Here is a 12,350-nt window from a genome sequence, read left to right as displayed (position 1 = left end):
TAGTCTACAAGAGCTACTTTCAGGACAGCCTCCAAAACCACAAAAAAACCTTGTCTTGAAAAACCAAAAAAAAAAAAAAAAGAGTAGACCTCGCGTTTTAGAGAAGTTTTCAGTTTACAGAGAAACTTAACCGAAAGCATGGCATTCGGTTCCCTAATGCCCCTTACATACTCCCTCCACCCAGAATCCTTTTCCATTAAGAAGGGGGAATAGCGGGTATCGGTTCTGTGGTTTAGAGCGTGGTGAACTGCTCTTGCAGAGTTCCCACACACACACAGGGTGGCTCTCAGCTGCCTGTAACTTCCACTCCTGGGCCTCTGATGACTTCTAGCTTCTTGCAGGCACTGTAGTCATATTCCCCACAGACACACACAGAAACACACAGTCCTGGCTATCCTGGCATTCACTGTGTAGACCAGGCTGGTGTCGGAGATCTGTCTGCCTCTGCCTCCTGAGTGCTGAGATTAAAGGTGTGCACCACCACTGCCCAGCTGTTAAAAAGAAGTCCTGGGTGGCGGTTGGAGATGGGGGCACGGAGCAGCCAGATGCAAACAGAAGCAAGAAAATTTCTAAGTTTAAGGTCGGCCTGATCTGCAAAGTGAGTTACAGGATATCCAGAGCTATGTGGAGGAACACTGTCTGAAAAAACAAACAAACAAACAAAAACCAAAGTCGTGGGGGGAGCAGGGTGAGTGGCACATACTTATAGCCCAGCTTTGGGAGGCAGATGAGACCCTTAAAAGTAAACAAAACACCCTGGCACTGGAGAGGTGCATTTGTCAAAGCTTCCCTGTGTAGCCCTGGCTGTCTTGGAAGCAGCTCTCGAGACCAGGCTGGCCTCAAACCACCAATGCCTGGCTTGAAACACAACACAGCGGTACCATCAAGGCCTGCAATTCTCACCAGGGGCCACTTCAGGGGTTGTACATTCTTTTTTTTTTTTTTTTTTTTTTTTTGGTTTTTTGAGACAGGGTTTCTCTGTATTGTTTTGGAGGCTGTCCTGGAACTCGCTCTGTTGACCATGCTGGCCTCGAACTCACAGAGATCCGCCTGCCTCTGCCTCCCAAGTGCTGGGATTAAAGGCGTGCGCCACCAACACCCGGCCAGGGGTGGTACATTCTATTAGTCTGGACAATGTAAACTGGCGTGGGTCCAGCTCTATAGTATGGAAGAGAATAGTGTGACAGCCCTGGAAATTTCCTGTGGAACTTTTTCCTGCCTTCAGGCGCCTGATCTTTTCATTGACCCTGGTAGTGCTTGCCTGTTTCCAGAGTGCTGGAGCTGGAAGCACAGGCTGCATTCTTTCACAATGGCTCCTAAACCTTGAAGATGACATTGGCCTGTTTGGGTGGGTGGGTGGGTGCGGGGAAGTCAGAGGACAGCTTGTAGGAGCCGGCTCTGTCCTTACTTGTGGTTCCAGGGATCAAACTCAGGTGGGCAAGCTTGAGAGCAAGGACTGCACCCACTGAGCCACCTTGCCAGTCCCACACTAGCTTCTTTCATTTGGCAATAACCGTTTACACATCCTTTGAGTCTTTTCATGGCTCAGTGGCTCAGTTCTTTCCAGGGCTTAGCAATGTTCCTCTGTCTGAATGGACCAGTGTGTTTATCCATTCACCCAGTGAAGGGCATTTGCGTTGTTTCCAAGTTCAGGCAACTATAAATGAAGCTGCTATAAAAGTGCGTGTGTGTGTGTGTGTGTGTGTGTGTGTGTGTGTGTGTGTGTGTGTGTGTGTGTGTGTGTGTGTGTGTTAGAGCCACAGACACAGCTCAGCGGCAGAGTGCTTGCCTAGTATGCATGAGGCCTAGGCTCAATACTCAGGACTGCAGGGGCAGGGAAACATATGTCAGTCTTGACCAATGGAACCGTAGAAATTACACTAGAATCAAATCCCTGAGTAAATAAGCAGAAGGGAGAAGACAGGTGGTTAGTGAGCAGTGACCTACAAGAGCAGTGGTGGACAGGAGGTAGTCCTCGGCCAACCAGACATCCGGATGTGCACAGGGCCTCATCAGGAAGATGGCTAGGGGAGGCAGTAGGACAATGGCCACTACCCTGCAGGGACCACTATACACTAAGATCAAAGGAAGATGACACAGCTGATTAAGGTTGTGCTTGGAAAGGGCTAAGAAAGACCCTGACAGCCAGGCATGGTGGCACATGCTTCTAATCCCAGCACAAAGGAGGCAGAGGCAGGAGGAGCTCTGTGAATTTGAGGCCAGCCTGATCTATACAGAGAGTTCCAGGACAGCCAGGGCTACATAAAGAGACCCTGTCTTGAAAACCCAACCAATCAACAAACAAAATCGATGGTCCAGGAGGGATTGCTATGTCAGTGCACATCTGAGACCAGGAGCAAAGCAAAACCTCGTGTGCTTCAGCTGCATGAGAGCCACCAGCGATGGGTTAGAGCCACCAGTGATGGGTTAGAGCCACCAGTGACGGGATAGAGGCACCAGTGACGGGATAGAGGCACCAGTGACGGGATAGAGCCACCAGTGACAGGTTAGAGCCACCAGTGACGGGATAGAGCCACCAGTGATGGGCTACAATGACCTGGATTTTGTAAAGTTCCTGCCTCCAGGCTCCTACCTGGGCTTCTTTTGTACACTGAATAAACCATTTCTGTACCAAGTTGTTTTTTTTTTTTCAGCAACACAGAGAAGTAAACTAAGGCAGGCCATCTAGTGAGACCATGTTTCTTTAAAAAACCAAACAAACTAGAAACAAGCAAACAAACAAACCAAACCAAAAGGAACCTACCATGGCCTGGCATGGTGGTAAATGCTTTTAATCCCAGCACTCAGGAGACAGGCATGTGAGTCTCTGAGACTAAGGCCTGATTGCTCTATATAGGGAGTTCTAAGCCAGCTACATAGAAAGATTGTCTTAAAACGAAAACAAACAACAAGAACAAAAAACGGGGAGGGGATGCCCTGGATATTTTCTTCTCTGTTCCTGACATAGGGAGTAATTACTTTCCCCAAACATTTCTATTACGGGGGGGGCATTTGGCAGCAGTTCATGATGGAACAGTCCTCCGAAGGGCCTGGAATCTGAGACCTGCAAGGATGGGGAGTAGAGGTGAGTCTATACTTCCAGAAGACCTTTGCCTCAGAAGGCACACAGATGCTCCTAGCAATTAGCCTCCTGGGGCAGAATGATGCACCCAAAGCAATGCTCTGTCGTCTCAATGCACCCCTCCAGAAGGGCCAGGCGATGAGGTGTGGTGATGCAATACCTGCAAACCCAGAACCTGAGAGACAGAGTTAAAAGATCTCTGCAAGCCCAAGACCAGCTTGGGCTACATATCTGACCTCATCTGTAAAAGTGAAGGACAGGTTAAGTGGCGGGTACCTTGTGGGAGACTTCCTATGAATGAGACACCAAGGCTCTGTGCAGCCAAGGAAGGGAGCCCTTGGCGCTAGGTCTGGTCTTGAATCGGGCCACAGCCTCCTGCAGGTCCTGCTTGAGAATGTCAGTCTCAGCTCACGCTGAGCCAGAGTACAGTCTGGGCCATGTTGTTGGAGTTGTCACAGCTCAGCAGCATTGGGGATGGTCCGTGTCCGTGGTCTGAATGGCACAAATCCCGCACACTTGCCAGCAGTGTCCAGCGATGTGCAAGGGCTACATGGCCTTGAAGCAGAAGTGGCAAAGGCGGCGGTTACAGGTGTTAGGGACTTGCTCAGCACCCGAAAGCTAGTCGTCCAAATGGATTCCCTCACAAAACTTAGCTTCCAATCTATGGTTTCACCATCTGCCACTTTACAAGGAGTCTTCTGAATTGTATGTATAATGTCCTTGGTCTTCTGACTTGCAATAGTGATGGCCGGGACTCACCAGCTCGCTGGTGTGGCCTGTGCCAGTCTGGATAAATTACAGTTCCAAGGGGTTGTTGCATTATAGACCATATATATGTGCATGTGTGTATGGTGGGCAAGTATGCATGCATGTTTTACATGTGTCTGAACACATGTGTGAGTGTGCATGCATGTGGGTACCTGTACAGATGGAGGCCCAGAGGTTGGTGTTAGGAATTAACTTTTTTTTTTTTTTTTTGGTTTTTTGAGACAGGGTTTCTCTGTATTGCTTTGGAGGCTGTCCTGGAACTCGCTCTGTAGAACAGGCTGGCCTCGAACTCACAGAGATCCACCTGCTTCTGCCTCCCCAGTGCTGGGATTAAAGACATGTGCCACCAACGCCCGGCCCAGGAATTAACTTTTATGACACTTCTGCCTCAGTCATTGAGGCAGGGTTTCCTGGTCAACCCCGGAGCTTGCCAATATGACTATTCTCACTAGCCAGCTTGTTCTGTCTTAGCTTCCCATGGCTAGAATTACAGCCACTTACTGTATATTTATGTCATTTCTGGGACTCTGAAGTTAAGTTCTGGTCCTTACATTTGTACAGCAGGACTTTAACCACTCAGCCACCTCCATCCTAGGCCCCTTCCCAGCCCCCACCTGGTCCACACCTCCCCACTTATTTCCATCAATTATCTCAGTGAATAAGAAAATGGTTCACATTGTTCTCTCCATCCCCCTTGTTGGGGATGGAACCCAGGGCCAGGTGAGTCACATTCCCAGTTCTTAGTGTTTTGAGACAGGGTCTTCCTGTGCAGCCCAGGCTGCCCTCAAACTTGTAACCCCCTTGCGATAGCCTCCTGAATGCTGTACTCACAGGTGTGTGCCATCACACCCGGTTTAGGCTGGTAGATTTTTGCAAAATGCTTTTTCTGATTCAGTTGAGGTGATCAAGGGTCAAATCATGTCCATGTTTAATTAATAAAATGGGACTTGAGCCCCTGTGGGGCTGTTCTTTGTTCTATTAACATGTTATGTTATATCGGTTGTGTTTTATCTCTAGAATTTTTTTTTGAGACTGGGTTCTCTGTGTAACAGTTCTGGCTGTCCTAGAACTCAATTTGTAGCCCAGACTGGCCTCACAGAGATCCGCCTGCCTCTGCTTCCTGAGCGCTGGGATTAAAGGCGTGCGCCACCACCCGACAAGACTTAATATTGTAATCACTATCTATACAAGATACTTGGTGAATATATAGCTTGATAATATTACCTTCCATCCTGTGGCTAGGAGTTTTTCATTTTGATCAAATTCACCTCACTTGCTTCCTCATTTGTCTAATCTCAGGTTCTTGTGAAGTTTTTAGCTTTGAGTTTTATATTTAAATCTGACTTAGGTCTGGGAATGCAGCTGAGTTGATAGAGCGCTTGCCTGGCGTGTGCAAAGCCACAGCTTCCCAGTTTGTTGCCTCACCTACAAGTCATATGTGGGAAAAGTTGTTTGCTTTTTAATTTTATTATTATTATTATTATTATTATAAACACACACAAACACACACACGGTTGTGCACACATGTGAATGTGAGCACACACATGTCACAAAACTTGCATAGAATTTAGAATTTAGAAGTCAACTTTCCATCATAGATTCCGAGGCTCAAACTCATGTCCTGTATGTGTATCTAGTACCAAGCACTCCTGCTGAAGGGAGGAAAGTCTACCTGTCCCTGTGATCGACCTGCCAAGGATGGTTAGAGGGATTTAGGTGCTCTAGGTAGGGGATACTCAGATGTCCAACAGCATGAGCAAGCTGTGCATGTTCTTAGAGGGCTGACTCAATTCCCCTGAAATGGTTTGAATTCAGTTCCTTTTGTCTTGAGAGAACCCCCTGCAGCATGCCATGCACCCAGGAGCTCAGACACCCCTGCAGCATGCCATGCACACAGGAGCTCAGACCCTCCTGCAGCATGCCATGCACTCAGGAGCTCAGACCCCCCTGCAGCATGCCATGCACTCAGGAGCTCAGAAACCCCTGCAGCATGCCATGCACTCAGGAGCTCAGACCCCCCTGCAGCATGCCATGCACTCAGGAGCTCAGACCCCCCTGCAGCATGCCATGCACTCAGGAGCTCAGACCCTTCTGCAGCATGCCATGCACTCAGGAGCTCAGACCCTTCTGCAGCATGCCATGCACACAGGAGCTCAGAAACTCCTGCAGCATGCCATGCACCCAGAAGCTCAGAATCCACTGCAGCATGCCATGCACTCAGGAGCTCAGACCCCCCTGCAGCATGCCATGCATTCAGGAGCTCAGAATCCACTGCAGCATGCCATGCACTCAGGAGCTCAGACCCCCCTGCAGCATGCCATGCATTCAGGAGCTCAGAATCCACTGCAGCATGCCATGCACCCGGGAACTCAGAAACCCCTGCAGCATGCCATGCACTCAGGAACTCAGACCCCCCCCTGCAGCATGCCATGCACTTAGGAACCTTCTGCCTTCCTGACAGAAGGCTGTATATTGGTCAGGGAGTGTTCAGTCCACAACCTCTTGAAGGACAGCCCTCGTCACAGGATCTCAGGAAATGTCTCTCAGCCTTTTTGAGTCCATATACAAAAATTCTTGCATCAGCACAGCCCCCATATATTTTCACTGTATGAACACACACTCTTCCAGGGACTGTCCTTGCCGCTGTCTCTTCACCTGTCATGATCCCATAGTGTCATCTCTACCTGTGTGTTCCTGTTCCAGCCTAGGTTTCTGTAGTCCAGTGTTGGCACAGGGTGAAGAGTGTGACCTCCAGGTGTGGCCTGGGAAGGAGGGAGGGAAGGAGGGAGGGTGGGAGAGAGAGAGAGAGAGAGAGGACTTTTAGCTCAGATATCCCTTGTCAGATATCACAGGTAGCCAGTTGTCCATACACTCTCAAAGGCTGAGGACCAAGTGTGTCCTAAAAGGAGCATCTGTCTACAGAGTAAGTTCTAGGACAGCCAGAGCTACACAGAGAAACACTCCCTCAAAAAGCCCACCTTCCCCACACACACAAGAAAAGAAAAAAAAAAGAAAAAGAAAAAGAAAAGACAAACTTAAGGCTGGGAAGTGGCCACGTGTCTTTCACCGTGGTCCAGTTCAGCAGTGACTGATAGAGATGGCACCACCAGAGACTTGGGAAGAGAGATGATAAGAAATGTAGGGTCAGCCACAACCTGGATGGGAAGCATTGCTGGCACATCTGCTCCTGTGTGGGTGTCTGATGGAGAGTGAGCTCCAGGTGCCAGACTGTCAATATTGCTAAGCCTAAGGGTAAACGCAGTCCTAGAACCATCCGAGAAAGAGCTGATGTGCCGGTAGCCTGAAGAACCCAGCCTGGTATCTTCCTACGTGGGAAGGACACTGTCCCAATGTAGGAGTCTAGGTTCTGCCAAGTCCTCCAAGACTTCTTGGAGAGGTGCTCCCGCCAGGTAGTTGGGTGGCCTGAAAGGTTCTAAGTGTCTCCTGGCCCTGTTGGCTGGCTCTGCCAAGTCTGGTCCCAACAACCCGCCCCACCGCTTAGGTTTTTCAAAGCACAAATTAGTACAGATCACGCAAATCCCTAGCTGCTGCTGGGCCTGTTTATGCCAGTCACTTCACTCAATTCTCATGTTAAAATGAAGCATTCCTCCCTTTGCCAGTTTCCTAGAGTGCAGAAATCCAAGTCGGGGCGGGCGGGGCTGGGCGTGCTTGGGCGGGACTCCGGGCCCATGCCTGCAAATCCGAGGCTCAGAGTCTAGCCAGAGCGTTCTGCTGTCGCGCCATGGGGAACAACAACGCGGCTGACCACGGTGGACTGTTGGCCGGGCGTGGGCCAGAGACCCTGGGGACTGGCGCCGGGCTTGGGGGCGCGGGTGTAGCGGCGCTGGTGGGGGGCGTGCTCCTCATCAGCATGGTGTTGGCCGGGAACTCGCTCGTGTGCGTGAGCGTGGCCTCGGAGCGCACCCTGCAGACACCCACCAATTATTTCATCGTGAGCCTGGCGGCTGCAGACCTACTTCTCGCAATACTAGTGCTGCCCCTCTTTGTCTACTCCGAGGTGAGTCTCAGTGCGCTCTTTCCCCATCTCCTCACTCTTGCTCCACTTAACACCCCCCCCCCTCGCCACCGTGTCCGTGAGCGGTTGGGCTGCTTGGACCTTCAGCAACCTTGAGCCAGGGCGTTTGTAGGGCCTCCAGCTCGCCTCACTTCTGACTACCCACCGTCTCTGCTCTTCAAAATCCATCGCCAGTTTTGTCTGTAGGTCACTGGATCATCCTCTGGATCCCTTCCTATTCTCTGTGATCTGCTGACCCAGAGAGGGCTTGTGGCCCTGGAACCAAGGATCGCAGATAGTGCATTTCTCATTTAAGTCCTGGCTTCCACTCCAGAAATATTGCACCCCTAACCCCTGCCAAAGACCACCAGACAGGCAGACACACATCACTGCCGGTGACCACCGCCTGTTGGGAACACACACACACACACACACACACACACACACACACACACACACACGGGGGGGCAGACAGACAGACAGACACACTTACCAACCTGTGCCAGCTCACCTTGTGGAAGAAGCCCAAAGCCTGCAGCCACTGATTGCCAGGAGATTGGAGCTCTGAAGGGTGTAGGCAGAAGGCCCGAGCAGGATAGTGACCTGGGGGCGGCTAAGGGGAGTGGGTCAGGACCTTTTGGAGACTCCTGGGACAGAGTCACTCCAGACCAGGTCTGACTCTTAGATGTGTTTGCTGTGGTGCCAACTCTTCTTTCTGCCCCAGGGTTGGCCAGAGAAAGGCTGCTTAGGACAGGAATGGGGACATAGTGGCCTGGACTATGGGGGGCTGGGATGCATGGGATTTCTAAGGAAGACACTGTGAGTTCTGGAGCCAGGGCAGAGGCCAGCAGCCCCGCTTGACCCCAGGTCCTCCCCAAGGGACAGACGTCACTGTAATGATTCCTAAGCTCCTAATCGTCCCAGATTGGTATGAAGGGATTTGGCGATGGGTGGGCTGAGATGGCTGTATGCGCCTTTGCCCTTGAGGATGAATACTCCATGAAGATTCACAGAGGGCCCGCTGAAGTCTTTGTACTTTCAGAACACATTTGTCCTCAGGACAATTGTCATGTGTGTACAGTCCAGCAAGTGAAGGGACCCATCCAAAGTCCCACAGCAGTGACAGTTGAAGCAAGCAGGTAACTCTTAGCTGAGTTTTGGAGGTGGGTAGGATTTGTTTTTAGTGGACAGAGGGTCAGACCTCAGCCCCTATGGGCTCCCCTCCAGCAGATGCTATCAATCCCCCAAGTTTCTCCCCTGAGTCAAGAGGCAGGTCTGTCTGCCTCCTCTGTCTGCTCTAACACAAGGTTCCCCCAACTGCCTCAGACTCACATTGGACTTGTGTGCCCCCATCTGCTCTACTACACAGTCATTGCTTCCCCCCAACAAGAATGGGGGTCAGAAGTCAGAGGCTGAAAGGTCAGGTCTTGTGTTTCTTTTTGGCAACCTCTTCGTGGCTAGGTCCAAGGTGGCGTGTGGCTGCTGAGCCTCCGCCTCTGTGACACCCTCATGGCCATGGATGTCATGCTATGTACTGCCTCCATCTTCAACCTGTGCGCCATCAGTGTGGACAGGTGGGTACCCGGATGACCCCTTGCTCACCCCCACCTCCCAGTCACCGGCCCAACTCGGCGCCCTCACCACACCTGTGTTCCTCTAGGTTCGTGGCCGTGACGGTGCCGTTGAGTTACAACCAACAGGGCCAGCGCCAGCTGCTGCTCATTGCAGCCACATGGCTGCTGTCCGCCGCGGTGGCTGCGCCGGTGCTGTGTGGCCTCAACGATGTGCCTGGCCGCGATCCAGCCGTGTGCCGCCTGGAGGACCGCGACTACGTGGTCTACTCGTCCGTCTGCTCCTTCTTCCTGCCCTGTCCGCTCATGCTACTGCTTTACTGGGCCACTTTTCGCAGCCTGCGACGCTGGGAGGCAGCCCGGCACACCAAGCTGCACAGCCGCGCACCGCGTAGACCCAGTGGCCCCGGTCCGCCGGTGTGGAACAGTGCTCAGGGCCCCTTCTTCCCAGACTGCCAGCCTCCTTCACCCAGCCTCTTGCAGAGCCCCAGCGGCTCCAGCCAGCCTGAGCCAGATCTCTCTCAGAGATCCTGCGGCCCCGAGCGCCTGCTTCCCGATGCAGCGCTCCCGCAAGCGCCCGCGCCGCCTTCCTGCAGAAGGGGAGCCAAGATCACGCGAAGGGAGCGCAAGGCAATGAGAGTCCTGCCGGTGGTTGTCGGTGGGTTCCTGCCTTGGGGCAAGAGCTGGGGTCCCTGGTGGAGAGGTCCCGGGCTCCGAGGCGGGAGGTGGGAGGGGTCGACTGGAAAGGTGAAAGGTGGCGGAGGTGGGAGGGTACCGGGTGAGGGACCACAAGGGCAGGAGTACAGGCTCACACCACCCACCCCCAGGGGCCTTCCTGATGTGTTGGACGCCTTTCTTCGTGGTGCACATCACGCGGGCACTGTGTCCGGCGTGTTTCGTGCCCTCTCGCCTGGTCAGTGCGGTCACCTGGCTAGGCTATGTCAACAGTGCCCTCAACCCCATCATCTACACTGTCTTCAATGCCGAGTTCCGCAGCGTCTTCCGCAAGTCTCTCCATCTCAGCTGCTGAAAAGGCCACCGGTGTCCTGAGGTCAAGGAGATCCAAGTCTGTGTGCAGAGTGCGCTGGCGCGTCTAATTAAACCAATTATTTCCTAACCATTTACGAAGACTGGGGGTTGGGGAGGAGCAAGGGAAAGAGGAGGGCTGTCATTGCCTAGACCATGGGGCCTGGCTAACTCCTTTGAGGATGTTGCCGACTTAGCTCCAGGAGGTTTCTGAAGTCTCTTCTGCTCCACGAAGGGTAGAACTACTTCAGATGACTTAGTTTCCCCTCAACATGTAAAGTGACCAAGTGCCTAGCTGGGAGAGGAGCTAGAGGGATTTCCTGGGGTTCCTGGGTCCCCAGGATCCTGTCTAGGCCAGTTTTAGCTCCTTGGAAAGCTGGGTAGGAGGGCTCTGCTCGTGGATGGGGGCGGGACATCCTTTTGGAAGCTTTCTTGAGTACAGTACACATAGCTTCCTGCCAGTCTCTCTCCAGAAGATACACCAAATTCGCAAAGTTCCACTAAGGTGCCTCTGAGAGGGAGCCCTACACTCAGATCCACCCAGGCCATCTTTACCCCGTGAATGTCCAGCGGCAGGGTTCAAGGCGGATGCTAGCAGCTCCCGTGCTAGAGCTCTTTAGTCAAGGCCCAGCCCAGCAAGAAGAGATGACTCCCTCCTGGCAGGGACAGCACACCCTAACATTTCCCCTCCCCCATCCTGTCTCGGGAGAGATGTAAGTCGGAACTGCGGAGAAGGTTTTTAGGTTGGGGTTCCACATCAACAGCAACAGGCACAAGGTATCATTCTGTTCTCAATGCTGAGAAACGATAAGTTCTACCGCAGTGTGCAAACCCCTCACATGTTAGAGAGGTCCTTGTTGGATAAGGGGCAATTCCCCAGTACTGAGGGTACTATGCCCTCACTGGACTTTGGATGTTCAGTGCCACCTGCTGGGGTCTCTGTTGACCTTCCAGGACTGGCATCCTCCTAGGGGGTCATGGGTTCACATCTGTCCACACACCATGTTAATAGAATTGGAGACCCCTTAAGTTTTACCCCTGGAGACCCTAGGATACTAAATGTGCCTGGCCTGTGCTGACTCCCACTGAAAAGTTCTGCGGATAAAAATATACTGCTGAAACTCATGTGAGCAGGGCAGAAGTCACTGGAAGCTTGATACAGCTTGGGGAACTGAGCCCTAAGTGCTCATTTCCTGAGACTCTTTGGGTTTCTTCTTTAGAGGAAATGGAAAGAATAAATTGAATCAATTCTAGGTGGCACGGCATGTGGTAGCCGCTGCTCTTGGATAGTCACCACCCCCAAACCCAATTTGGTGTTCTGGAGCCTTCCCACAGTGCTCCTTGGGGGTAGACACCCTGGATGACCCTGCAGCTGTCCTGTAGTTAGCAGTGGCTGGCCATTCTCTTGTTTGAGGAACTGTTGGGTGCAGATGACTTACCAAGCACTTTTGTCTTTTTTCCGCTGTCAGTGTGCAAACTGGACTGTGCTGGGTAACCTCTGCCTACTTTTTTTTTTCCGAGGCAGGGTTTCTCTGTATTGTTTTGGAGGCTTCCTTGGAATTCGCTTTGTAGACCAGGATGGCCTCGAACTCACAGAGATCCACCTGCCTCTGCCTCCCGAGTGCTGGGATTAAAGGCATGCGCCATCAACGCCCGGCTACCTCTGCCTACTCTTTATGGGCTGGGTAGCTAGCTGGTTAGAGCTGAGAGCTACTTAGCCGCCAGAAAACACTTCTGGGAATGGCAAGGTCCCTACTCAAAGGGTTAAAGAGGCCCCAGGCTTGATTCCAGCAGAAACAAACAGGGTGGATATGAAGACCTTACTCAGTGGGAAGGGCCTCAGCTTTGGAGCCTCCAATGCCTGACTCACTGATAAGCCTTGGGGGAA

General features: G+C 52.1%; 1 protein-coding gene across 1 annotated transcript; it reads left to right on the top strand.

Moving 5' to 3' along the window:
* The first annotated feature begins 7,559 nt into the window (after positions 1-7,559).
* Drd4 (dopamine receptor D4) lies at positions 7,560-10,553 on the top strand. Its single transcript, XM_005064212.4, has 4 exons — positions 7,560-7,868; positions 9,327-9,439; positions 9,526-10,094; positions 10,264-10,553. Exons 1-4 carry the CDS (start codon positions 7,593-7,595, stop codon positions 10,464-10,466), a joined length of 1,161 nt encoding a protein of 386 aa, XP_005064269.1. The 5' UTR covers positions 7,560-7,592; the 3' UTR covers positions 10,467-10,553.
* Positions 10,554-12,350: the final 1,797 nt, after the last annotated feature.

Source organism: Mesocricetus auratus, unplaced genomic scaffold, assembly GCF_017639785.1.
Source record: "Mesocricetus auratus isolate SY011 unplaced genomic scaffold, BCM_Maur_2.0 Super-Scaffold_4256, whole genome shotgun sequence".
NCBI lineage: Eukaryota > Metazoa > Chordata > Mammalia > Rodentia > Cricetidae > Mesocricetus > Mesocricetus auratus.
Note: the sequence above shows the minus strand (reverse complement) of the source record. Positions and strands in the feature narration are given on the sequence as shown.